Genomic DNA, 24745 nt, shown 5'->3' with positions numbered 1-24745 from the left:
ACCAATTTCAAAAGAAATCACAACGATCTTCAACTGGGAGTCATTCTTGTAGCCTAAAAGCTTAGGATCTTGTGTGGTCTACAGTTGTTTAGGAGAAATTCCCACCAAACCGAAGGATTGCATATGAAAAATTTTCCATAGCTGGCTACAGTTAGTTCTACCCCTTCATTCATTTTCCACTGTCCATTGATTCATATCAGGAGGAATAAAACTGGTAGAGTGTATGTCAAGCAATAAAATGATTCTGAGATGGCAAACTTTGTCTTTGGAAGACATAGTAAAAGAAATGTGGAAAAGAGAATCACGGGTAAATGTTTTTGGCGTCTTTCTCTAAACGGTAACTCTGTAGTAAGAAGCTGGGTGATGCTGGAAAGGCAATTTTTTTAAAAAAAGTTGGTGATTGATTCTGGTGAATTTTTATGTATTTGATACATCACTGAACAGGGACATTACAATATTTTTTTTTTTCACAATAATGTTTATTTCCAAAAAGAAAAATGAACGATTTACAATACAATATCAATGGCATTATTTTCATTTGTAAGACAACTGAACCTCAAGAAGTATTAAAAATAAATAAAAAGCAATTGGATCTTTAAAGCTTATTAGTTTAATATCCAAGTAATCACCCAGTGTTAACTGTTTACTCCATTCTATTATCCTGTTTAATATAAAAGAGAAGCACAATTGTACAAGTCCAATGTCATATTTAATTATTTTCTCCAAAATTCACAAAATTATTTCCAGCTGTCAGAAAAGACTGCTTTTCTAAGTATCTGTTAATTGTACAAGTTTTGATAATTTTACAATTCCCCAAACTTTTTGAATCTGGATTTTGATAGTAAGCTGTTTACTATTTTTCCAGGGTTTTTTTTTTTTTTTTAACATTTTTGCTGCTTTAATCATGTTAAAAATCATCATAATATAACCTTTTGGACTGTATTTATCAGCTACTCCCAAAAAATACTACCTTGTGATCTGGAGGGATGGTAATCCCTACAATATGATAGATTTCTTCAAGAATCTTAGACCAGAATATTTCACTACAGGACATTGCCAAAACATATGCATGAAGTCTGCTGCCTTTTCTCCACATTCCTAACAAATATGTTTCTTTGTATGTTATGTCTTATTTAACGTCTGTGGCATTAAGCACCAATTGTAGATTTTATTAAAAAATTCTTTCTTACATTTTGTGTAGCGTTGCTGTGACAAGATCCAGAGATGTGCCATCATTTGGACCACCAATTCCTAAAGGCATCACTTTCCCCAAATCAAATGTGTTCAGGGACTTCTTGCTAGCAAAAGTGATCAATGCTGAGAATGCTGCTCATAAATCGGAGAAGTTCCGTGCCATGGCCACTAGAACCCGCCAGGAATATTTGAAAGATTTGGCAGAAAAGAATGTCACAAACACACCCATTGATCCTTCTGGCAAGTTCCCTTTCATCTCACTTGCTTCCAAAAAGAAGGAGAAGTCTAAGCCTCATCCTGGAGTAGAACTTCACAGTTCTGGTGCTGTTGTGTGGACACTTCATGCTAAAGACTATAGCAGGGGTGTAGATATAGACTGTCTCCTCAGTATTTCTAATGAATTTGTCGTTATCATTGAGCAAGATACAAAGAGTGTTGTGTTCAATTGTTCCTGCAGAGATGTAATAGGATGGACTTCAACAGACACAAGTGTCAAAATTTTCTATGAAAGGGGTGAATGTGTTTCTGTGGAGAATTTCAAAAGCAACACTGAAGATATCAAAGAGATTGTCAAAAGGCTAGAGGTTAGAGTTTCTTTCTCTTGTATTCTCTCTCTCTCTCTCTCTCTTTTTCCTGGTGTGGTCTTCAGACATTAGTAAAATCAAGTTACTGCGATAAAAACATATAAAAATGGATTGGATCCATTCTCTGATCCAGGCAGTAGACCTATTGATTGTAAAATATAATAATCCATCAGTCTCTGATGTCACTCTGTAATATCACTAACAAGACTTATTTGTTATTCCTCTTTTTCCCCCCTCATTCCCCTTCCTTCTCCCTGTGGGTCTTCCTGAGTTGCACACTGATTGAGCAAGGTATAACATGCTGCTTATTTCTTTGTTCAAACCCAAGTTGAGGTCTGTAGATCATACGTTGATGTTATGCTTTACTATTTCTCTATAGACTGTACAAAAATGCTCATCTTCTTGCCACTAGAAAAACAGCATTTTTCCTACCATGAAGTAAGACAATGCAATTTTTATTGCATCCACAAATATTCCTGATTAGAATATCGCATTAGGTAGTAGAACAAGGTAGTTGCATACCAATAAAGAATTGTGTTGAATAATAGAGCGTTTAAATGTTGTCAAATCAACACTTATTTAATATTCTAATAAAACTATTTGTCAGTCTTTAAATAAATACTGTATGTAATTCCTTCATGAGTATTTGGTATATATTACTGCATTCCATAAATGCTTCTGTAAAGTCCATAACATGTTATGGCATTACTTGAGTACAGCCAGACTGTGCTTGGCATTTTCATCCCAAAGTAAGTTAGTTAACTTTTGTTAACACTATACTCAGCAACAGCCATCAGACTAAAGTCTATCATTGTCCCATTTTGCTCCCTTTACTGCTTCAAAGGGTATCCTTTTTGCCCTGTGTGTCCCTCTAAATGGAAATGATGACACTAAAGTATTATAATCCCAACCTCCTCTTTGTTTCATTTCTCAGCTTGTGACGAAGGGCTGCGAGTCACTGGAAATGACTTTACGTCGAAATGGACTGGGCCAGCTTGGTTTCCATGTGAACTATGAAGGAATTGTAGCGGATGTTGAACCCTATGGCTATGCTTGGCAAGCAGGATTGCGACAAGGCAGCAGATTAGTGGAAATCTGCACTGTGGCAGTAGCTACTCTAAGCCATGAGCAAATGATTGATCTCCTGAGAACTTCGGTTACTGTGAAGGTTGTCATTATACCACCGCATGAGGATTGTACCCCACGAAGGTATTTGGGGGGGCAGTTAATTAGTTAATATCTACAGGACTTCTGCAGGATAATGCAGAATTTCTGCTCTGTATAATAGTTCAATCTCTTTGAGTGGAAAGTGACCTAGCTCGAAAACGTATTTTTCACTTTACATGTTTATAAAACATTATTTATTTATTTATTTTATTTTATTCATGACCCACCTTTCTTCCCATCAGGGACTCAGAGTTGCTTATATTGTTCACCTTTCCTCCATTTTATCCTAACAACAACCCTCTGAGGTAGGCTAGGCTAGGCTGAGAGTGTATGACTGGACCATAGTTGCCAACAAACGTCCGTGGCAGAGTGGGAATTTGAACCCCAAGTTCCCTAGATCCTGGTACGCTACTCTGACCATTACATCACAATGGTTAGGATGTACGTTAACAGACTGATTGTATCAGAAGATTCAGCTGTATCAATTCAGTTTCTTTACATCAAAAGTTGGTTCCCTTAACAATAGCAGTATTGAAGGTGAGGCCTTTTATGAACTGTAGGAGCTAAGTGGAAATGTTGCTAAGTCACTTTGTGTGTGTGTGAAACAGAATGAACAGCTTGCGAAGTCTTCTTGGCTGGCATAGCAAAAAAGGATTAGAGTACATAAGTTATCTGGAAGGTATAAATCCTGTGCTCGCCACAACCAGTACTAACACAAGTTGAGAAAAATTCAGGTCTAAGATTAGTTTACTCAAAGGGCAGAAAGAGTTTGCAATTAGTTAAGCATTCTTAACTGTTATTATATTGTTGCTCACTTATAATTTGGCAAAAGCCCAAGAGCTAATAAAACAATAGCCCCGAAATATTCTTTTAACAGGACAGAACAATGAGGTAGAAAAACATGATCATTTCCATGTGTCATTCTCCATTGGCTTTCCTGAATCCTAAAGAGAACCCATACGTATGTTTTAGTTGTGAAGTCACAGCCCGTTCCTTTGTCTTCTGTGCCGTTTCACCCTGAGTTAAAGTTTATCAGTGGTTTTGATTGCATTGTCCAAGACCTTAACAGATAGGATAATTTTCTCAATCTTTATAGGTGGTAAATTGCTTAAGAAACTTAAGTAGTCTATGTTATGACCAATTGCTATTGTTGTATATTATCACTGTGCTTTCTGTATACTTCTCAATTTTGCACTGAAATGTCACAAACCAGACCTTTTAACCTAATGTTCCTAAAAAAAATTCCTTCCTCTCTCTATAAAAATCTCACTGATTTAAGATTTGCTCACTGCACCTAACAAATTAAGCTCATGACCACAAAAGCTTACGCTATGATGAATGTGTTAAGTCTTTAAGGTGACATGAGGCTCTTTTGTTATTTTTAGGGTTGCAGATAAAATTGCAACTGGAAAGTTTTTTAAAATCTGTGAGCTGGTCTGGTGCATGTGCAGAATGTAAAGTTTAAGCTACTTCACTGCTGTCATAACAGTACAAAGGGTTGCTCCTTTCTTATGTTATAGTAGTCTTACTTTTTCGTCGTTATTTTTCAGAAGTTTTTCAGAAACTCATCGCATGCCAATGATGGAATACAAAATGAATGATGGTGGAGTTCCGTATGAGTTCAAGTTCCCCTTCAGAAATAACAACAAATGGCTGCGAAATTCTAATAAGGGACAGGGGTCTCATGTACAACAAATACCATCACAGATACAAAGTCCAGTTACCTCTAGGGTAGCTTCAGGGAAAGGTGAAGGGAAAATGCCTCCTCCAGAACGAGCAGCCAATATTCCCCGCAGTATCTCCAGTGATGGGCGTCCATTAGAAAGCAGAAGGTAAGTAATTGATTTGTATGCATCTTGTCTTTCCTCCGAGCCAGGTTAAAGCATTCTGAAATCCAAGTAATCAAGTAACTACTGTATAACTATTAAACAACACAAATAAAGCCATCAAATCAGTTAAAATTAAAATCCCATTCATTATCCAAACCAGACAAAAAAAGAACAGGTGTCCTGTGGCACCTAAAGCCAGGTTTTTATTCTAGCATACGTTATTTTGTACTAGAGCCCATTTTGTCTAGTGGGTCTTTACTAGGCTGAAGCATATATGTGAGGTTATGAAGAAAAAAATGGTAATCACCTGGTTGAAGGACCATGAAATAAGATTTAATATAATCTCCCAAGGATTTGGGCTTCCTCAACTATTAAAGGTGTTAACTAGTTTAGCTAGTTTCTGGTATTGTGAGCGGTCTCAGTACTTCTCTGGATTTCCATTTGAATCTTATGCAATTACACATTGTATATCCCACATAGGGTTGGCGCCTGGGGTTTTCCCAGAATTTCGACTGATCTCCAGACTATAGGGATCAGTTCCCCTGGAGAAAACGACAGCTCTGGTGGATGGTTTCGATGGGATCACATCCCTCCTGAGTTCTCCCTCTCCTCCCTACGCTCCGCCCCCAAATCTCCACAAAATTCCCAACTTGGAGTTGGCAGCCCTGGTCCCACATTACATTGCCATTTGGCCCTGCTGATAGCAGGTTTTTTCTTCATCAACTTCACACATTCACACTTTCTCTTTCGCACTCAATCCTGCCTAGAAAGGCCCCTCTACATGTACCTAACAAAGTAGACTCTAGTCCACAAAGGTTTATGCTGTAATAAAAGATTGTCAGTTTTTAATAGATCAGAAGACTCTTGTTTTGGTTTTGCCTCAATAGACTAACTGGTTAACCCTCTCCAATAAAATGAGTTTTGATCACTACCAGAAACCATTTTAGATGTAAAATAAAATGCTACACAAAGTGAAAGCATTTATATATGTAGAAGTGGAATTTTCTTATATTAAAACATCAACTCATGGTATACTCTGTTACATATACCATTTCTGATTAGATATTCATAGATATGTATATGTAGAAAAAAACCTTAAAAGGTACTGAAAGTGTGGCAAAAGCCAAACTCCAGTAGTAATATGAAGGGATGTGTTCCTCTAGTCTAGGCCAATCAGTTCTCCAGCTCAGATGGTTACATTGCCAGACAGAACTCTGGAGCCTTATTTGTTCATTCTTTTTATGTGTTGAAATCAGTGCATGTTGACTTTTTGGAGGATTTGCACATGTTGAAGATTTGGGGAGGGTGCGAATATCAGGAATATAAGAAAAGCAGTCAGTTATTTGGAAGTGAGATCTCAATACAACAGTAGTGTAAAGCTGATATGACTAAAGTACAAGATCAGTTCTGAGTTAATTGAGCTTATGTTTCCTGAGTTGTTCACTAGCTGTTGGAGACAATATGTCAAATCTTATAAACTGCCAGCGTAAGGAGTTTGTGGAGGCAGATATTTCATATGTTCCCCCAGTGTGCCCTTGGGCCCTCAGAAAAGCTGTGTCATGTGCCATTTTGTCCCCAGAGCCCCCTTGACATTTAGCATTTCCTGGGGTGGGTTAGAACGCTGGTAGAATGGGATAGTAATGAAGATCCACCTTCACAAATTCCTTGTACTAGATCCAAACCAATGTCAGTATTACCTTGCTGTGGGTAAGTTTTGTCCTCTAAGGAAATGGTGAGTGTGTTGATGGAATTTCAGATTTTATCAGAGTATGGTTCTTCCTCTGTTGTGATGAGAGGAAGAATTCATCAAATCTATGAGAGAGGTTGCATTTCTGCTTTCCCTTCTTCTATTCACAGGTTAGTTTAACATGTAAAAAGTGTCAGTGTGATCATTCTTAATTTTCCTAGAACTGCTAGAGAATAGAGCAGATGTTATCGATAACATGTTGGCATTTCTACATGAACGGATCCATAAAGGGCCAGGTCTTTTTGTGCCCTGGCTTTTTCTTTGTTTTGTGATCTCTGACCAGGTTTCTCTTACCTCCATTTCACACTGTCATCTGCCAAAGTCAGCTGTGCCTAGAGACCTGAGCTATGACTGAAGCTCATTTGACACTGAAACTGTAAACAGGCCTGAGAACACTTGGCTGTTGTTCTCCGTTCTGCTGAAAATCCTCACAAAATGAGCTCTGCAGAGCTTCGGCTTTGATGTCATTAGATGTTCTTCAGTTTCGTCCTTCCTGCCATCTCCTCACTCAAAGGACATACAGTTCACAGCTGAAAGTAATCACTGAAATAAAATTTGTCTGTCAATTCTTTCTGTGACAAACATTTTTTATGCTGGTTTCTGAACTGTTCTTCTGAAATTGGGATAGTTGCATTTCTCAGCTGGCCTAGAGTTTCCTTTCCTTTTATCCCTTAGAAGCTCCTTGATCAATTGATCTTGAGCAGCATATATCTAGTGTTGGAGGGATATAAGGACTGAAACAAATCTTGCCACTGACAATGTAGTCTTGGGGTCCCCGTCGCTTAATAAAAAAGGCATTATGTCAGTCACAGAGGCATTGGATTTGTATATTAAAAGGGGGAAAATATAGTGCGATCGAAGTTCCTCGTAAAAGCGGCATTCCAAAAGGGCATGGGCTAATGAGTCAATAGAGCCAGAAGAGCAAGGGCAGATCCTGTCTGAGTATGGTATATTCAGAATTCTGCCCTGCATTACCATAGAAGGGTTAGCATTCAATCTAGCCAAGCAAAAAGCTCTACAGAGACGAGGAGTTGTCAGATAATATGTATAGGCTGGCAGACCACGTGGAGGGGGTATTCCGAAGAACTGGGATGGCCTAGAGTTTCATCTTTTTCCTAGTCCTTCCAAGTGTGTTAGGAATGTTGAAAGTCTGTAGTTGTTGGTTCTTGTAGGTTATCCGGGCTGTGTGACCGTGGTCTTGGTATTTTCTTTCCTGACGTTTCGCCAGCAGTTGTGGCAGGCATCTTCAGAGGAGGTCCTCTGAAGATGCCTGCCACAGCCGCTGGTGAAACGTCAGGAAAGAAAATACCAAGACCACGGTCACACAGCCTGGACAACTTACAAGAACCAATGAACTCTGACCGTGAAAGCCTTCGACAATATCTATAGTTGTTATTTGCTGATTGTTTGTAGGTAGATTGTCATAACAAACCTGAGAAAACAAACCTGAGAAAAACAAGTTGGAGTCATTTGACTGCCACATTTTTTTATGCTAGGAAAAGCCTTCGTTGACTAGAGCCCACATCATCAGGTGCATTAATTGGTTCCTTAGTTGGCAGACTGTTGTTGAAGTGGGCTATAGTCCATGAAAGTTTATGCTAGTCTAAAAGTAGGTTAAAGGTGCCACAAGAACCCTGTTTTGTTTTTGCTGTGACAGGTGAATATTGCTTCCCATTTGTAATACAGCATGATGCTGTACTGGAGTTGGGATATAAAAGTACTACATTGGTAAACTCTTCCTTAGGCATTATCACTACACTTTAGATCAAGGGTGCCAAACTCATTTGTTACAGGGACCAGATATGACATAAATGTAGGGTTGCCAGCTCTGGGTTAGGAAATACCTGGAGATATTTGGGGCAGAGCCTGAGGAGGGCAGGGTTGGGGAGGGACTTCAGTGCCATAGAGTCCAATTGCCAAAGCAGCCATTTTCTCTAGGTGAACTGATCTCTACCGGCTGGACATCAGTTGTAATAGCAGGAGATCTCCAGCTAGTACCTGCAAGTTGTCAACCCTACATAAATGTCTTTTGGTCAGGCCGGGACATGCCTCACCAGCCCAGATTGGGACCGGGGTGGTGGTGGTGGCTGCCTCAGCTGGCTCACAGCCCAGATAAGAGCTCTCAGGGGGCCAGATCCAGCCCCCGGGCCTTATGTTTGAAACCCCTGCTTTAGATATTCCATTATTGCTTGTGAAGTTATCTGATTCCTTTCCTAACTGTTATAGCAAATAAAGCAAAGACGGAATTGTAGTGAAATCCATTCAAGATTACTTCATGGCGAGGGAGGGGATCGGGGGGGCATATCCCCCCCTGGGCTCAGAAGCAATAACCAAAATGCATATTTAAATAGAATCCATGCAGAGAAATAGCCCCCCAAAAAACTATGCTAGAAACCCTTAACAGGAATTTCAAAATAAAATATTTTAGTTAAGATACATTTTTATTATAAATGCAGCCTTGTAAGTGTAAAACCTGTAAATGTGCCATAATACCTTCAGTGAAAATGCAGAGTGTAAACTAATTAATTATTCAGACTTTCCAGTTCAGCGTGACAACATCTCAAAGTCATAATTTTGCCGCTGTGAAACTGCATCAAGATGATGTGGAATTTTATGAAAGTTTCTTTTCCGCAGCCAGGCAGCCCGCTCTTAATGCCTACCAGGCAAAATATTTGGGAGATTAACTACAAAAACAGTCATCTGGTAATAATAATCTCTTCACTTAAACCAAAAATATTGACTTGAGCAAAGTGGCAGAAACATTATTTCCAGGGTTGCATCAGCCAGAAAAATATGGCCCAGGAATTCCTTTTTACTCTTGACCACAAATAACCAGAAATCTGCATATTGCCTCATCCCATGCACACAACGTCAGAAACGGCTACACACTGCGCTTGGCTGTTTTCCAAGTCATGAACCTCCCTGCTGGGGCAGTGAGAGAAACAGTCAACAATGGTCAGATCACAGGAGGCTTCTGAAAAGGGAGTGGGAGTGAACTTCAAGGCAGAGTCTTGTTGCCCTGGGTCTCGTTGCCCGTTCCTGTTGTGATCTTATGTGGTGTCCACATGCATTTTTCCTAGCCCACGTGTGGCTTGGCTCATTTTCTTGAGTCCATTCCGCATGTCAGATTGTCTCTTGTAATAGATTCGTAGTTTAAATTTTATTGTGATCTTCGATGATAGCATTGCTGGTAACAGGAGACAAATAAGCACATGTAGTAGCTACACACAATAGATAAATAAACACTTGTGGCCTCTGCCTCCAGATGTATAAAAGTTTTACCCCTGGATCTAACACGTGTACTGAAACTTTATTTTAAGTGTTGACAACCCTGAACACTTCCCTTTCAGTCAGAATTGTTCTCATTTATATAGTTAGTCTATAATCAATCTGTGGTTATTTGTAAAGAAGTTTCCACCTCTCAAACCTGATTGAGGCATCCACGCATTTTGAAGCAAGTATTCTTTCAGCAGCCTTAAACATATGCTGTCATCTGGGGCTAATAAGGAGGAATTGCTCCCAGGCAGGCAGATGCTACCTTAAAGCCCCTGATTTGCATAATCTCTGTGGTGCAGGTGCTGCTGTTGTGGGCTTTATTATTATTAGTGTTATTAATTTATTTAATTTCTCCCCAATGGGGTCCCAAAGCAAATTACATTCTTCTCTCCTCCATTTTATCCTCACAAAAAAAGTGTGTGGGGTAGGTTAAGCTGAGAGTATGTGTCACCCAGCAAGCTTCCATGGCAGAGTGGGGATTTGAATTTAGGTCTCCCAGATCTGAATCCAACACTTTAACTACTGCGTCACACTGTCTCTCTTACTAGAAATTAGAAATGGAAAATTCTTGGGGAAATCAGATTCCCCCCCCCCCCCCAAAGTAAATTGCTTAGTCCTTTTGAGATTGAGGGTGAGGGAGTCCCCCATCTCTATTCTGAGTTTGGCCCTTTAAACATTAAGCAAAAAAATTTACATGGGCAGTGAGCAGTAAATTCTTTCTGTTTACACCTAGAAGCCTCCTGCTTGTTTTACAAACTCTGTGGTTGTTTGAACCCATTCATCAACCACAGTGACACAGTCAGCATTCTCTTCTATTTGCCTTCTTCTGTTCCTAGAATGAACAACTGAGGATTTATTGAGAAAAGTTATGTGAAGGAAGGCTAGAAAATTATTTTTTGTCTTTGAAAAAGGAACTGTTTCTATCTTGTCGTGGAAGGAGCCAGACGCATTGCTTTGGTATGCAGTTGATTACCATACTTTTCCTGGTCTCCTTGTTCTTAAATAGTTATTCAGTGAGTTGGCAGGTACATTGCACATGGCCAGAGATCCTGTTAGTTCTTACGTTCCTGAGTTCATCCATTATATTGAAAAGAGAGCCTATTGCTGTGTGGTTGCAGGAGTTATTTGAATTAAACCTTAGGGCTGGGGCGGGGGGTCACCTGCAGCTGCAAATCCTTGTTTTAAACAAGTCCAGTACATTGTGTAACATAACTAGAAGCCACTTTGGGGGGAAAGACTTTTATACTGAGTCATGTAGGAAGGGGAGAACAAAACTGTTCATTAGGAAATGCCTCAAGTTAAAAACATAATGCCAAATATCCTCTACCTCATTTTAATTCTTCAAGGCCCGGAGCAGCTGCTTTTCAACCATTGTTTTAAGAATTTGACATTTTAAAGATTATTTCTCATGTTTGTAAGTCCATCTGTGTAGTGATTAAGGTGTTGGACTAGGATTTGGGAAACCCAGGTTCAAATCCTCACTCTCCCATAGAAACTTTCTGGGTAACCTTGGGCCAGTCACACACTCTCAGCCTCAACCCTGACAGGTGCTTGGATAGGAGACTTCCAAGGAATACCAGGGGCATAACAATTGCAAACCACCTCTGAGGCAGGCAATTGCAGGCAATTGCAAACCACCTCTGAACATCTCTTGCCTTGAAAACCCTACAGGGACATCATAAGTCAGCTGTGACTTGATGGCAAAATCACACACATACATTCTGTGCATTTATTTACATTCCTAATCTAGACAGTGATAAAAACAAACTGGTTGCTGTATAATCTTATTGAGGATACAGCTGAACATCCAAACAGATGATTTCATCCTACTGCAGAGACTGGGAAGATTAAATATCTTAGGGAAACGGTGCAGCCACTGGGACCATTGCTGCTTTTGTACCTTGGCAGGATCCCTTTGTAAATACATTTGCAAGGGTCTTTACATCCAGTTTCAAGCAACCACATTAGTGAGACATGTAAGAACAAGACACGGTTATCCATCAGACACCGTAAAGACAGCAGTCATGGAAGATACATGGCCAAGCAGTAACAACAAGGTTCAGTGGATTGACTTGAAACGTTGTGGTCTGTCGAATAGGAAGCTAAATGGCACAATAATCCAGCAAACACTAATATCACTTCAGGTCAGATCCAACAGAACTTACCTATTTCTAATTCTAACCAGTGGAGCAGTATTCCTGTAATGCCGTATTCCCACAAAAATGACACGTGATCTTACAGGAAGTCATTTCTTAGAACCGAAATAAAAAGCATATCATCATTAGAGAATTATGTAATAATCAGTCCTTACCACAGTCCACCATGATACAAGAAAATGTCACAATAGATATTGGCTTGGTAGATTCTGTGTGGTAATGTATACATATATGCACCACTCTCACTTTTACAGTGCAATCCTAAAGAGAGTTTCTCCAGTCTAAGACCATTGAAATGAAGCTCTCGTTAGAATTGCACTGTGAAATTCCTTTTTTGTATTTTAGACTGTTGCTTGGGGGAAATGTGAATTGCTAATCTGTATGGACTTTCTCCCCAAATTTCTAGCTTGTTTCCATCGCAAGCAAACATTTTCAGACTTTTGCTTACTTCAGGAAATGGAGTAGTTCAATTAAGCGCAGTAGACTAAAGAAAAATCATAGGGTTTGACTGTGTGCCTCTGAGGATCAGAATATAAATTTTCTTGTTTTCTATTTGAGTAAAATGTTCATGAATATTCAGCCCCACAGACCTGGGAAATAGTTCACTATATGAATATTCTAGTTTGTTTAGTTAGTTGCCTTGGGAAGAAAGAGAAGTGGATAAAGCCCCTCATGTTGTTAGAGCTATTGACCACATTACCACCTGTGACTGAAGTAAAGTTTGGAGTTGGGTGTATTCTTTTCGAAATGTTGATTGTGTGAACAGGCCCATAAGCTGTAGCGTATACAATCCAGTTCACATTTTGAACAAAATGCGTGGGCATACTATCTTAAGAGCTATTAAAAATGAAATATTCCTGTAATATATGGACTTCACATTTGTGACTGTTTTACGTCATATTTTTACCTATCCTGTGAAACGTGCCAGCTCTAAAATGCCAGCTTTTATAAAGTGAAAGTGGGTAGGGAGCTTTGGGGATCAGCTCTGAATTTTTAAATCCCTCTGCTATGTCTTGTTTTGAAATGTATGTAATAAATCATTTCTTTTCTTTGGAATTTAGATGAAATATGGTGTGTGTTTAATATTCCTTGCTTGCAAACAGCAAGAGCAATTCAGCAAGTTTATTTTTGGCAGCCCCTGGAAAAAAAACCCTCCCTGCCTTGCCCTCCCCCATCTTTCTCCTGCATTCCATAGGAATTCGATTAATAGTGGAAAATACATACTGCCCTCCAGCTGGCTTCATTTTTTACTGGCTTCATGTACTGCTGCTGATGTGGCAGTTCCCGTAATGGTGGTATTGTCTTATTAGGCTTTGCGCTGTGGTAATTCCTTTAATAACATGGAATCTGGGGTGTTTGTTTGTGTTGAACAGATTGTCTCCCGGCTCCGACGTCTACGTCACGGTGTCATCCATGGCCTTAGCGAGATCACAGCAGTGCCGTAACTCCCCCAGCAACTTGTCATCCTCTAGTGAAACTGGCTCTGGTGGAGGCACCTACAGGCAAAAATCTATGCCTGAAGGGTAGGCCCGCTCGTGTTTCTTTCTTCAAGCTTGTTTTTTGAGTACTGCTTTGGGGAGAATGGAGAAATGAAGTTAATTCTTACTTAGACCCTTAAATTGAATAGTCGAGTGATCGTGCAGGAAATCATTTCTTAGAACTGAAATAAAAAGCATACCTTATCACATTTAAATAGTTACTCCTGCCACACACACCTATGTAACTACTTCCCAGTCCTCAGGTATCGTGGTGCAGGCTGAGTCTTGTGCTGCTACAATTAAATTGGCATCCGAGGTCTTGTGCCGCTACGATTAAATTGGCATCCTGTCAACCTCAGCTGGAATGTGGCTGTATGACTTCTCCAAGCTTGCTAGCATTTGAATACTGCTTCAGATACCTGCCTGCATACTGGGGCTGCAGTGTTGTTGATTGATTAAACCAATTAATCAGTTAAAGTTCCGTAGCTCAATTGACTTCAGTGCCCACCATAGTGCCTATATTCTCCAGTGCATTTTTATGTTTAACCCAGAATTGATGAGGTGTCACTAGTTCACCAGACTGCAGCCTTCCCAACCCATTTCTTTCTCAACACTAATTGATGCGGTGGAGATGCTGAGTAAGCAAGCTTCCTCGTACTGCCTCCTCTCTTCTCAGTATAGCTAGGAAGGAGTAGGTAGAAAAGAGGCAGTTGCAGGTCTGGTCTTTTAATATCCCATTGCATCTCCCCCCCCCCCCCGCATAAATCAGTTTGAAATCTATACAGACATTGAGAGAGTTTTTCCCCCTAGATGCCATAGGAGCACGCTTGTGCAATCTTCCCATTTAGAGACTTTGGCAAAAGCACTGCAATAACTTCCCTAAGGTTCATGTTAGGGTGGTTACTGGAGCCCATTTTTCATGGCTGTGAGATTGCTCAGTTGTGCTCCTATGGCACTTAAGGGGAAAAACTGTATCAGGTGACAGTACTGTTATCTCCAAAAAGTACAGCCCCCTTTTTCCTCACTGTTGTTTATTGCTGGTGCAAAATTGTACTGATATTAGAGGGGCTAGAACAGCTTTAATGCAGTGCTGACCATCTGCTGGCAGCCTTCCCACTAAGCTAGATAGATAGATATCTCCCTCTCTCCCCTCTCCTCCTCTTCCCACGCAGTCTCACAATTAGGTTTGCATCTGTACAGAACATCTGGTAGATTCTAGAACTCTAGTGATAGACCCGGCACTCCTTCCCTTCATTGGGTAAAGAGGCCTCTTTTTTACCTCTGGGGTCAAGAACCTTTCACGCTCAGTTTCTTATGACTGCCATATTGGCAGCATTGCTGACAGCATTCTCTAGAGGTTTATCTCTGAGCTCTTCAATTGGGAATTACAGCCCATTCCTGAGGGGGGTTAGAGCAAAGTATTTTACACAAAAAAAGGAAAAAGGGGGGAATGCCCCATTGAAAAAAGGGGGGCTGCACTACCAAAAAAGTGGCATAGCCATACCACAGGGGGCATTCCTGAGGCGAAAGGGGTTTGGAAGCTGACAAACATCAGCTCTGCCCCCATTTCAAACACGATAATTTAAACAATATTAAAACATTTAAGCAATTAAAGCAGACAATGGATTGAACCCAAAGGATTTTGAGTGGAGCTTTGTATCTTTCCTGCCATTTCTTTCTATCTGCAGTCCACTCCGTTCCCCAGAATTGAAGCTTCTGCAGTTCAGGGGTCACATGGGGGAACAGTATGAGACAAAAAAGAGACACTGGCCAAAAATTCCCCTCTCATGTAAACAGAAGTCCTGTTCTACTGCAGATATTTGTTTAAAACAATCTTTAAACCAGTATGTCCAAAATAGCCATTTTATTGAAAAGAGTTGGTTTTTATACCCCACGTTTTCTCTTCCATAAGGAGTCTCAAAGCGGTTTACTATCACAATCCCCTCCCCCCTCACAACAGGTACATGGGGCTGAGAGAGTTCTGAGAGAACTGTGACTGGCCTAAAGTCACCCAGCAGGCTTCATGTAGAGTGGGGAATCGAACCTGTTCTCCAGATTAGAATGCGCTGCTCTTAACCACTTGCTCTTAACCACTACACTACTTACATTGTTTCCATAGTTGATTAGAGAGTCACGAAAAATAGCTGAATTCAATCAAATTGTCATGTTAATCAAAAGACAACACTTTGCTTGACTGATTTCTGTGCTGCTGGTGAAACAATCACATATAGAAATTAACAATCATAGCTCAGTCTGTCCCCAAGCTTGAAGGAAGAAAGTATTGTAAAATTCAATAATTTAAAAATTGTCTCTCTTTATGCAAGCCAGTTCTGATAATACTTTTTCTCTATGAGATGGCTTTTAAGATGATTCCCATGGATGAATGTGTGTGGAAAATGTTTCTCTGAAATGTATCTTCTATTGCTCATCTACAGAGTTGCTCAAACATAACCTTTTCAACAAATCAATTGAACCAAGATCCAGCTTATGGAATTATCTTTGAAAAATGAATGCATTTGTCAGTTTTTCTCCCTGTGTTCATCACAATAAGAATCACCACCATCCCAAAAAATATCTTTTTTACACAGGCTTTCAATTAAGGAGTTGATCACCGAACAGCATTTTCATGATTCTAGCCTGATAACTGTTCTATAAGAACTCCTTTGAAGCTACTTGGTGTCTTACGCTGGGGTTTTTTTAATTAGAATTTTTTTTATTTCAATACATAAACATAGACATACAGAAAACAAAAGAACATACTTGACAAAAAACAGAAGGGAAAAAAAACAAAACAAACATTTTATATATATACACACACACACACATATACACCATCCCAAAAAATAGCATGCATGCAAAATATTACATTGGCAGTGGCCCTGTATGCCTTTGCTCCTTTGTATATCACGTTGTCAAAAATACCATCAGATAATTCTTGGCTGTTCTTGGAGACACTAGTTGAAAATAAGGAGGCAGTCTGAGATTGCAGCAGCTGCCCACCATGCTCTTTGTCCACTCAGATTTTGAATAATAACCCATATAAGTAATGCATTTTCAAAATTATGAATCCACATGACAGCTATAATGTCTGAATCCAAAAGTTTCATAGCATTTTTCTTAAATGTTTAGATATGTGACCTGAAGTTCCAAGTGCCCCACAAACTTGCAAACTTCAGCAGTAGGGAGACCATGGTAGTTAATATTTCTATCCCGGATCACCAGGCATACCAATCTCCATTATCTCGGCATTCTCTGTATTCAGCTTCTGTCGACACACCTTCATCTTGTACCCAGCCATGGCTAATAACCAGTGAACCACAAGAGATTATACAAATGTTTAAATGAATGATAAATTTGATTGCAACCAACGGATCTGAATGGCTTAAGTAATTGAAATCTAGTGGCTATAAAATTGTACACATTTTTAAATTGCTGGAACGCAGGGAATTAGAGTGCAATTGTTTCTTACAAGTGGCAATCAAAAACATTGAAAATAGTTGTGGAGTGACTAAAGCAGAGAGGAGAAATTCACGCATGAACAGCATTTTCCCGAAGGAATTTTAGTAACAAGCTGTTGAAGATCAAATGTGTTCTTCTCGAAAAAGTGTTAAGATGAAAAGACAAAACTGGGGGTAATGTGACTGAGATGACTGAGACCAAGTATGCACACATGGATGTGTTAAAGAGGTTTTTGTTTCCAAAATAACTAATTTTTTCATGGGCTATATTCCAGAAAGTTTAGCTGCCCCCTTGGGTAGAGTAATCTTGAGACATCTCCTGTATATTCTCCACAGTCCTTGACATAAAACAGCTTTCAGAAATTTCATTATTCGAAAACATTTTAGCTGATCCATCTTTTAAAAGGTTAACTATGTGGTGGGCAATAATATGAGGGTACAAGAGAATAAATGCCACAGTAGTTTTCTTTTGAACATCCTGGACTGTGTAATTCACTGTAGTCTTTGGAGCCCAGGTACATCGTGCTCGGATCCCTGTGCTCAGGTTCCTTACAGTTCCTGTTTTTAAATAATACTACAGGTTAGAGATCACCCCCACTTGTCATTAACTTGGCTGAGGACTGTCGCTGGCCTAAGTGGAAGGTAGAGTCATCTAAGTACTCTTCTTGCCCTGTATCCCCCCCAAAAAAAATCAATCAAATTAGAAGGCAAGATCTGGTAAACAAGTCTTTGACCCCATGGTGTTCTGTTAGTGAGAGCCTGTGCAGATAGTGTCACTAGCCTGTGCAAATATCAATACAAGTAATGTTTTAAAAAAAAAGGCTACTATGTATGCACCTCATGTAGTATATTCATGTTTCACTGGTCTACTGACAGGATTATTAGCCAATTCCTGTCTTGGAACAATTTTTTGTTGAGAGGATATGATAGAAACACCCTACTTTGTTGTTGGTATTTGCTCTAAGGCTAAAAGTCATTACATTTGTATTTTCTGCATTTATTGGCCCTTTGACATTGCTATTTACAGCATCCTCCCACATAACCTCATACCTGCATTATGTCTGCCTGTCTGTGAAGACTCATTCATTGTCTAATGAAGGGGGCTCTCATCCATGGATTTATTTATTTGTTTTGTTTTAGCAAAATAACATAGCTGTCCCACTAGGATTGATATAATGAAATATTTCCTGAAACAGCTTTTTTCCGTGCACAGAATTTAAGAGTGACTGTATTTTCTGCAGATTTGGAATGAGCCGTAGATCTCCTGCCTCTATTGACAGACAGAACACAGATACTAGTGGCAGTGGTAAATCCACGCCCAGTTGGCAGAGAAGTGAGGATAGTATTGCTGACCAGATGGGTAAGTAATTGCTTCCTGCAGAAATTAAATAGTGTTCACAACAAGGTGACTTTGGCAAGCTATTCTTCTGCTTCTTAAAAGCGGCAATTCTGTGGTGTTTGAATGTTACCCCTGGTTAATCAGAGTGAATTATTACATGTTGGAGACTGTGCTGTGTCCTTGGAGCCCTGTAAGCATGATGTGAGATAGAAATAAAATTCTCTGAGAATACATCAGGTATAGTCACCCAGTCTCTGGGGCACCTTTAAGAAGCTTGTTACACAGGTATGCTTATTATTAGGCCTTACCTTTGGTTTGCCTTGCCTCCTTTTAGTGCTGTGTCAGTTTAATGTAATTTTCACTTAGTCTATAGTTCTCGTCATAGTGCCCCCCCCCCCCATTGAAACAGCCGCCTATACATGCAAGCAGGCACTTTGATCACTGACACTGTAAAAAAAAATCCCCAAAACACCCATATACAAATTTTGAAACTGCCAATAAAGTGTGTCAAGTCTATAGTTAGGTTAGGGTCACTTTCCTCCGTGAGTATATTTTCACGGCACATTGTGATGAAGGGGTTGGTTGAAAGAATTGTTCACGTTAATCAGCTGGGTGCTGAAGATTTGCATTGTTAAGTTTCAGCACATATGACTTTTTTTTTCTTTATTTGCAATTGCTGTACACTGAAGCAGTGACCTGATATTAGTAGATACCATTAAGATTTCTGCCATGATTTCATCTCAGCAACACCACTGACACATTGTGACTAGCTTAATCAATTACGCCAGCATCAAGAGCCAGATGTTCTGTTGGGCAATACACTCAAGACTGTGTGCTGTGAGTTGGGTTAGGAAAATCCGTTGCATCATAATTTCACATAGTTAAGTGGTCATGTAGCATTCTGTACGACTCTGAGAGAATACAGGCCAAGAAGAAAACAGGAGCTGGAGACTTGGTGTATTGGGTGTTCTAAGGTGTCACAATTGACAAGATCAGGAATTAGGACAAACCTGAACCAGGCCATTCCTAAAAGCTTGGAAGGCCAGTCCAGAGCCGAAGCAAAAACATTTTGTAGTTTTCTGGGATGAGCTTGTTCCTGTCATCCCACGTACCAATAAATGACAATAACACTGGAGGTGGGAGCTGGGAAAGAAAAGGCTTACTCCATCCTGCTTAGCTGAATGTTAGAAAAGGATACTTCTAAAGATGCTGTTGCTATCATTTTTGCCATCAAGCAGCTTGCTCCTGAGTAAATAAGATAGGTTTGAACACAGATGTAAGTATGCAGTGAATTCTTTATGCGTTCAGAAGTGAAATACAACCCTCCAATTCTGAAGATCCAGTTTGTTCTAGTAACTTCACAGCATCATCAGTGAGCTGTGCCTTATTATTAAAGCCATCTGGCCATTTCCCCACCCCCGTATCTAACAGGGGAGGGGGGGACCTGTGGTTGTACTGATCTGTAGTTCCCATTGTTGCAGAATACTTTAACTGTATATGTTTTTATACTGTTGAGATGGTAACAACACGTGTAAAGTTCATCTCTTTCAGAATTGCTTTTCCAGATTCTCTGTGTATTGATGTTGGCAGTGAGCATCGCTGCCATAAGGTTCTGCCGTGGAAAGTAAAATGCCCTCCTATCAAGTTAGAGAAAATAAGTATTTTCCCTCTCAGAAAATGGAATTGTTGGTTCTAATAACCGTGTTCAAACATTGTTCGAAATAGCTAGGATTCTTCAGCTTTGGACACACAGCAGCAGGTCCAAGTAGATTAGTCTCCTAGATGAAGAGATGACACGCTCTGGTTCAGATTCTTAACCTGTCCGAAAACAGTTTGTCAACAGTATTTTAGCACCAGTCAGTAGAAAACGGGAGCTTTTTGGTGGCAAACACTGTCTTGTGGGATATATTTCAGAACCAGCATGCCATCTCCCTGCAGTATCAAAGGTGTTGCCATCCTTCAGAGAGAGCCCCACCGGAAGACTGATGAGGCAGGATCCAGTCGTACACTTGTCTCCGAACAAACAGAGCCATGTAAGTTATCATTCGGAATGGTTGTTTTATTCATTTTTTTAAATGTTTTTCTTTTTCAGAAGTTCTTCAGATGTTAAATATCCTTTTTAAGCCTCTGTTTTCTCCTGAACTATGCTTCATTGCCAGCATACAGAAGAGGTGGCAGAGCCAACTAAAAGCTGAAAAGCAGATTTGCTATAAAATGTATTAATAGAAACATTTTGCTGCTAACTTAAAAGCAGAGTCTTGGTTCAGTGCTTTATGATGGGACACATTTGTGGGAACTTTGATTATTCCAGAAATAAGATTCCTGTTTAGATGTCTCTCACTAATTTCACATCCCATATGGAAGATTTGTTGCCTTACCAACATTTTTTACAAGGCAAACGTGAAAAGTCAGATGGAGTTAATTGCCATGTTTGCCCTCAGGGTTTTATTAATAACCTCATATTTTCTCATTCCATTGCCTTATTTCCTTTCTTGACATTTTAAATATTTTGTTAAATGTTTGTTTATGCAGGTCAAATCCTAATCCCTTCTGGTAATTTCAGAATTGCGTAGTGAGGCCACGTTCTTGAATGAAGAGTGCAGAATCTACTCTCCTAACAATGTACACAGATTGAGGCACTGTCTGTTTTTTAAAAAGGAAAGAGCCAGTCTGAGAACTTAAATTTCTCCTAAACCACTGAAACTGTGAAGGCTGTCGTTGTTTGATACTATAAATCATAACAATGTAACTTATTTAAGTTTTTCTTCAATATCTGTTACAAATGCAATTATTACAGACATCTGAGAACATTAAATTTTATGCGTATCTTTTTCAGTATGTATTCTTACTTATGGAGTATTAATTATCTTCTTTGATGGCCAGGCATCAATGTCTAGTAGCTGTGCTACCCCCTCAGCGTAGGAAGGGAGCCTAATATTACAATGACTACCAGTGTTCAGGGTGCAGGGAACAGGAGGGCAAGTGGCTCGTGCTTTCTGTTATGCCCCCTGGCTTGTAACATCCAGAGCAGACCTTTTAGCAGCTTGGGCAATTTACCCTGAGGAGAACCTTCATGTAATATACAGTTGCCCCAGCGTGGTGTAGTGGTTAAGAGCAAAGGTTTGGAGCGGCAGAGACTGATCTGGAGAACCAGGTTTGATTCCCCACTCCTCCACATGAGCGGTGGAGGCTAATCCGGTGAACCGGGTTGGTTTCCCCACTCCTACACATGAAGCCAGCTGGGTGACCTTGGGCTAGTCACAACTCTCTCAGCCTCACCTACCTCACAGGGTGTCCATTGCGGGGAGGGGAAGGGAAGGTGATTGTAAGCTGGTTTGATTCTTCCTTAAATGGTAGAGAAAGTCATCATATAAAAACCAACTCTTCTTCTTCTTTGCTTCCTCTCCAAAGTGTTGGTTTTGATTCCCCCCTCCTTTTTTTGCAGTCAGAGAGCCACTACTCCAGCCATTCGAGCAGTAACACGCTGTCCAGCAACGCCTCTAGTGTGCACAGTGATGAAAAGTGGTATGACAGTGGAGATAGGACTGAGTCAGAGATGAACAGCTACAATTATCTTCAAGGCACTTCTGCTGACAGTGGCATTGATACCACCTCGTATGGTCCAAGCCACGGCAGCTCAGCCTCATTAGGCAACTCGGCAACATCTCCTCGATCGGGACTCGTAAAAGAAAAAGTATCACCGTTATGGCACAGTTCTAGTGAAGTAGTCTCCATTTCAGACCGGACTTTAGAAAAAGAGAGCCATATGATGGACAGGAAGACTGAATCTTCATTAAGCTTGGATATTCATACCAAAAGTCAACCAGCCTCTAATCCTTTAACAAGAGAGAACAGTGTTTTTAGCCTTAGTGATGCTGTTTCCCATGCCAGGTAATTTTCTTTAACATTTATGTTTTTTCCCCTTTCTGTAGCCTATCAAGTGTGAAGAGTGGAAGAATAATGTACCCACTTTGCTTGGTAGGCCAACATTTCAAAGGAGACCGAGAGCCTGAAAACGAACACATATTTTCTTCTGTGGATGGAGATCTCATTGCAGAAGATTCAGTAGTGTGCAGGTGTCTTTCTGGATCAGAACATAGCAGCAGTACACAATATTGTTATGGTGGATACACAACACACCAGGCTATGGGTTCAGGATTGGGAAGCAGGCTGAAGAAGTACATGTTTCCTCCATTCTGCCATTTGAGTTTCCTTCATGCTTCTTCCCCAATTAGAATTAGCCATAGTGATTAGTATTAGCCATAGTTATGATTAGTGTAGTTTAATTTGTATCCAAGTAAAAGACCTGGATAAGAGAAGTCTACAGAATGCTGGAATTTCATATACTGTTTTGGACTTGTTGGTCCAATGATTTTGGGCATGGCTTTAAAAAAGGTGGTAAAACATACCATGGCTAATTACAATGATCAGCAAGTGAGAGAGATGAGCTCAGAGTTTGTCTGAGTCACTCAAGATGAGCAGGTGCATATCTTGATTGCTTCTCATTTTAGGTTTTCCTATGTCCTCAGCATTTCTCATGAACATTTTGTATTCCGATTTCTATTTAATTTCAGCCAAAAATTATGAACTAGAGATGGTGGGGGGAATGTACATTTGAAAACACTGAAGTTGCAAAAATAAACAATAGCTCCTTGGAGTATTTGTATCTTTAGAATACTAGCAATAATTACCAAGTATATCATTTTACAGTACATAATAGTGATGGGTGGATACAGTCCCCTGCATTTAGTTCAAAAATAATCATAGAGATACTTACAATGTCGAACAAGTTTGATGTTCAAAGTTACCATGATTGAACCATTTATACACACCTCTGGTTTGCAGATGATTTTATTCCAATTTTGAATCAAATACCATATCAAGAAGCCTTGGTCAAGGCTTGTAGCTATTTCTCCAGCTCTGATATTTAAATTGTATCAGAATTGTACCTAAATTGTACACCAGTGTGGTGTAGTGGTTAAGAGTGGTGGACTCTAATCTGAAGAACCGGGATTGTTTCCCTGCTCCTCCACATGAGCGGCAGATTCTAATCTTGTGAACTGGGTTTGTTCCCCGCTCCTCTACATGAAGCCAGCTGGGTGACCTTGTGCTAGTCACAGTTCTCTCCAAACTCTCTTAGCTTCACCTACCTCACAAGGTGTCTGCTGTGGGGAGAGGAAGGGAAGGCAATTGTAAGCCAGTTTGAGACTCCTTAAAGGTAGAGAAAATTGGGGTATAAAAACCAAATCTTCTTCTTCTTCATATGCTACAGGGTTATAAACATGTGAAGGCAGCCAATCCGAGTAGATTTTTATCATGAAGCAGGGCAAAAGTTACATGATTAGCAGTGGAGTAATAGGTATTTCCTTAAAAAGAAAAAAAAGACAACAGCTGCTATAAGGCAGTGAGAGAGTGTGCATGCATATTCCTTATCTAAAACAGTTTGCCTGTCTTTTCTGTTTCAAGCTGCAGGTCATGCAAATGTAATGGGTCAAAAACACAGTAAAAAAAGCCTAACAATTCCAAGACACCTTTTTTGTCAGTCAAATAAGTTTTAACAACAAAAATGTTGTGCACATGGGGGAAGAATTGCAGCTTGCCTGACTTTGCTGTTAATGATCAACAAGTCAGTCAGCGGAAAGGAGCATCAGGAGACCCCTCCCCACACCTGTAAATCACTAAGTGTGGAATGCTAATATTTTTAATGCATTTAAATAATGCAATAAACAAATGAGGAGGTGGCATCAGCAGATCAGATACAGCACTATGCAGACACGTATGCACAGTTTTTGTGCAGTTGAATGTATGTGAACTTTTCTACACAGGCAGAACCTTTGTTGAATTTTTTGAGTGTGCTGACTGGAACTGGTGAACAAAACGCAAGCTGAGTGGGCAGGTGACTAAACAATACTTGCTCATAATAAACACATAATTTGGTGAATATCCAAAAAGTAATTTAGAACTGGATGAAGTTTTTAGCCCCCGTTGCTTCTCCAGTGCCGTGGCTTGGACCCTATCTGATGGTGCTGCTACTCCCACAGACATACAATACTGGCAAAATCCATTGTGGAGGAAGTGCAATGAGCTCAGGGCTCTAGAGGCCTTTGGCTCCTTTCACTTCATTTCAGAGTCATTGACTTCAGTTGGATTCCAAATGAGGGTGAAGAAGTTGGTGATCTAAACTGTGTGTTGCTGAGTATATAAGAGAACTTGAACCTGAGAATCAGTGAAAGGATTGTAAAATTATATTATCTGGTATTTCTAGCAGAGGTTTACTTTTCCCTCCCAACTCCCTGTGTCAAACTCTCTCCCAGTGATTGTGCAAGTACACTGAGCCCTTCATTTATTCAGGGAATATATGTGAATATCAGATACTGAAAAAAAGCATTGCTGCGGATTTAAAAAAAAATTAGTAATGTCAATCTTCCATTTTTTCAATCTAAAATGTATGGTCTTATCTAAACATTATTGGTATCTGTATAAACAGTTTGCTAGCAGGTGACTTTATGGGGTGGAA

General features: G+C 39.9%; 1 protein-coding gene across 3 annotated transcripts in view; it reads left to right on the top strand.

Moving 5' to 3' along the window:
* Positions 1 to 24745, top strand: part of SIPA1L1 (signal induced proliferation associated 1 like 1) — a 58984-nt gene that overhangs the window by 16405 nt on the left and 17834 nt on the right. For 2 of the 3 annotated variants that reach the window (XM_056850786.1, XM_056850784.1), the window contains exons 7-13: positions 1202 to 1778; positions 2713 to 2987; positions 4496 to 4777; positions 13327 to 13476; positions 18131 to 18249; positions 20143 to 20261; positions 21674 to 22119. In XM_056850786.1, coding sequence (XP_056706764.1) covers positions 1202 to 1778; positions 2713 to 2987; positions 4496 to 4777; positions 13327 to 13476; positions 18131 to 18249; positions 20143 to 20261; positions 21674 to 22119 — 1968 coding nt within the window. The remainder of the gene's footprint in view (positions 1 to 1201; positions 1779 to 2712; positions 2988 to 4495; positions 4778 to 13326; positions 13477 to 18130; positions 18250 to 20142; positions 20262 to 21673; positions 22120 to 24745) is intronic. The other variant, XM_056850785.1, reaches the window with a different exon arrangement.

Source organism: Euleptes europaea, chromosome 6 (genome assembly GCF_029931775.1).
Source record: "Euleptes europaea isolate rEulEur1 chromosome 6, rEulEur1.hap1, whole genome shotgun sequence".
Lineage (NCBI taxonomy): Eukaryota > Metazoa > Chordata > Lepidosauria > Squamata > Sphaerodactylidae > Euleptes > Euleptes europaea.
This window is presented reverse-complemented; position numbering and strand designations above follow the sequence as displayed.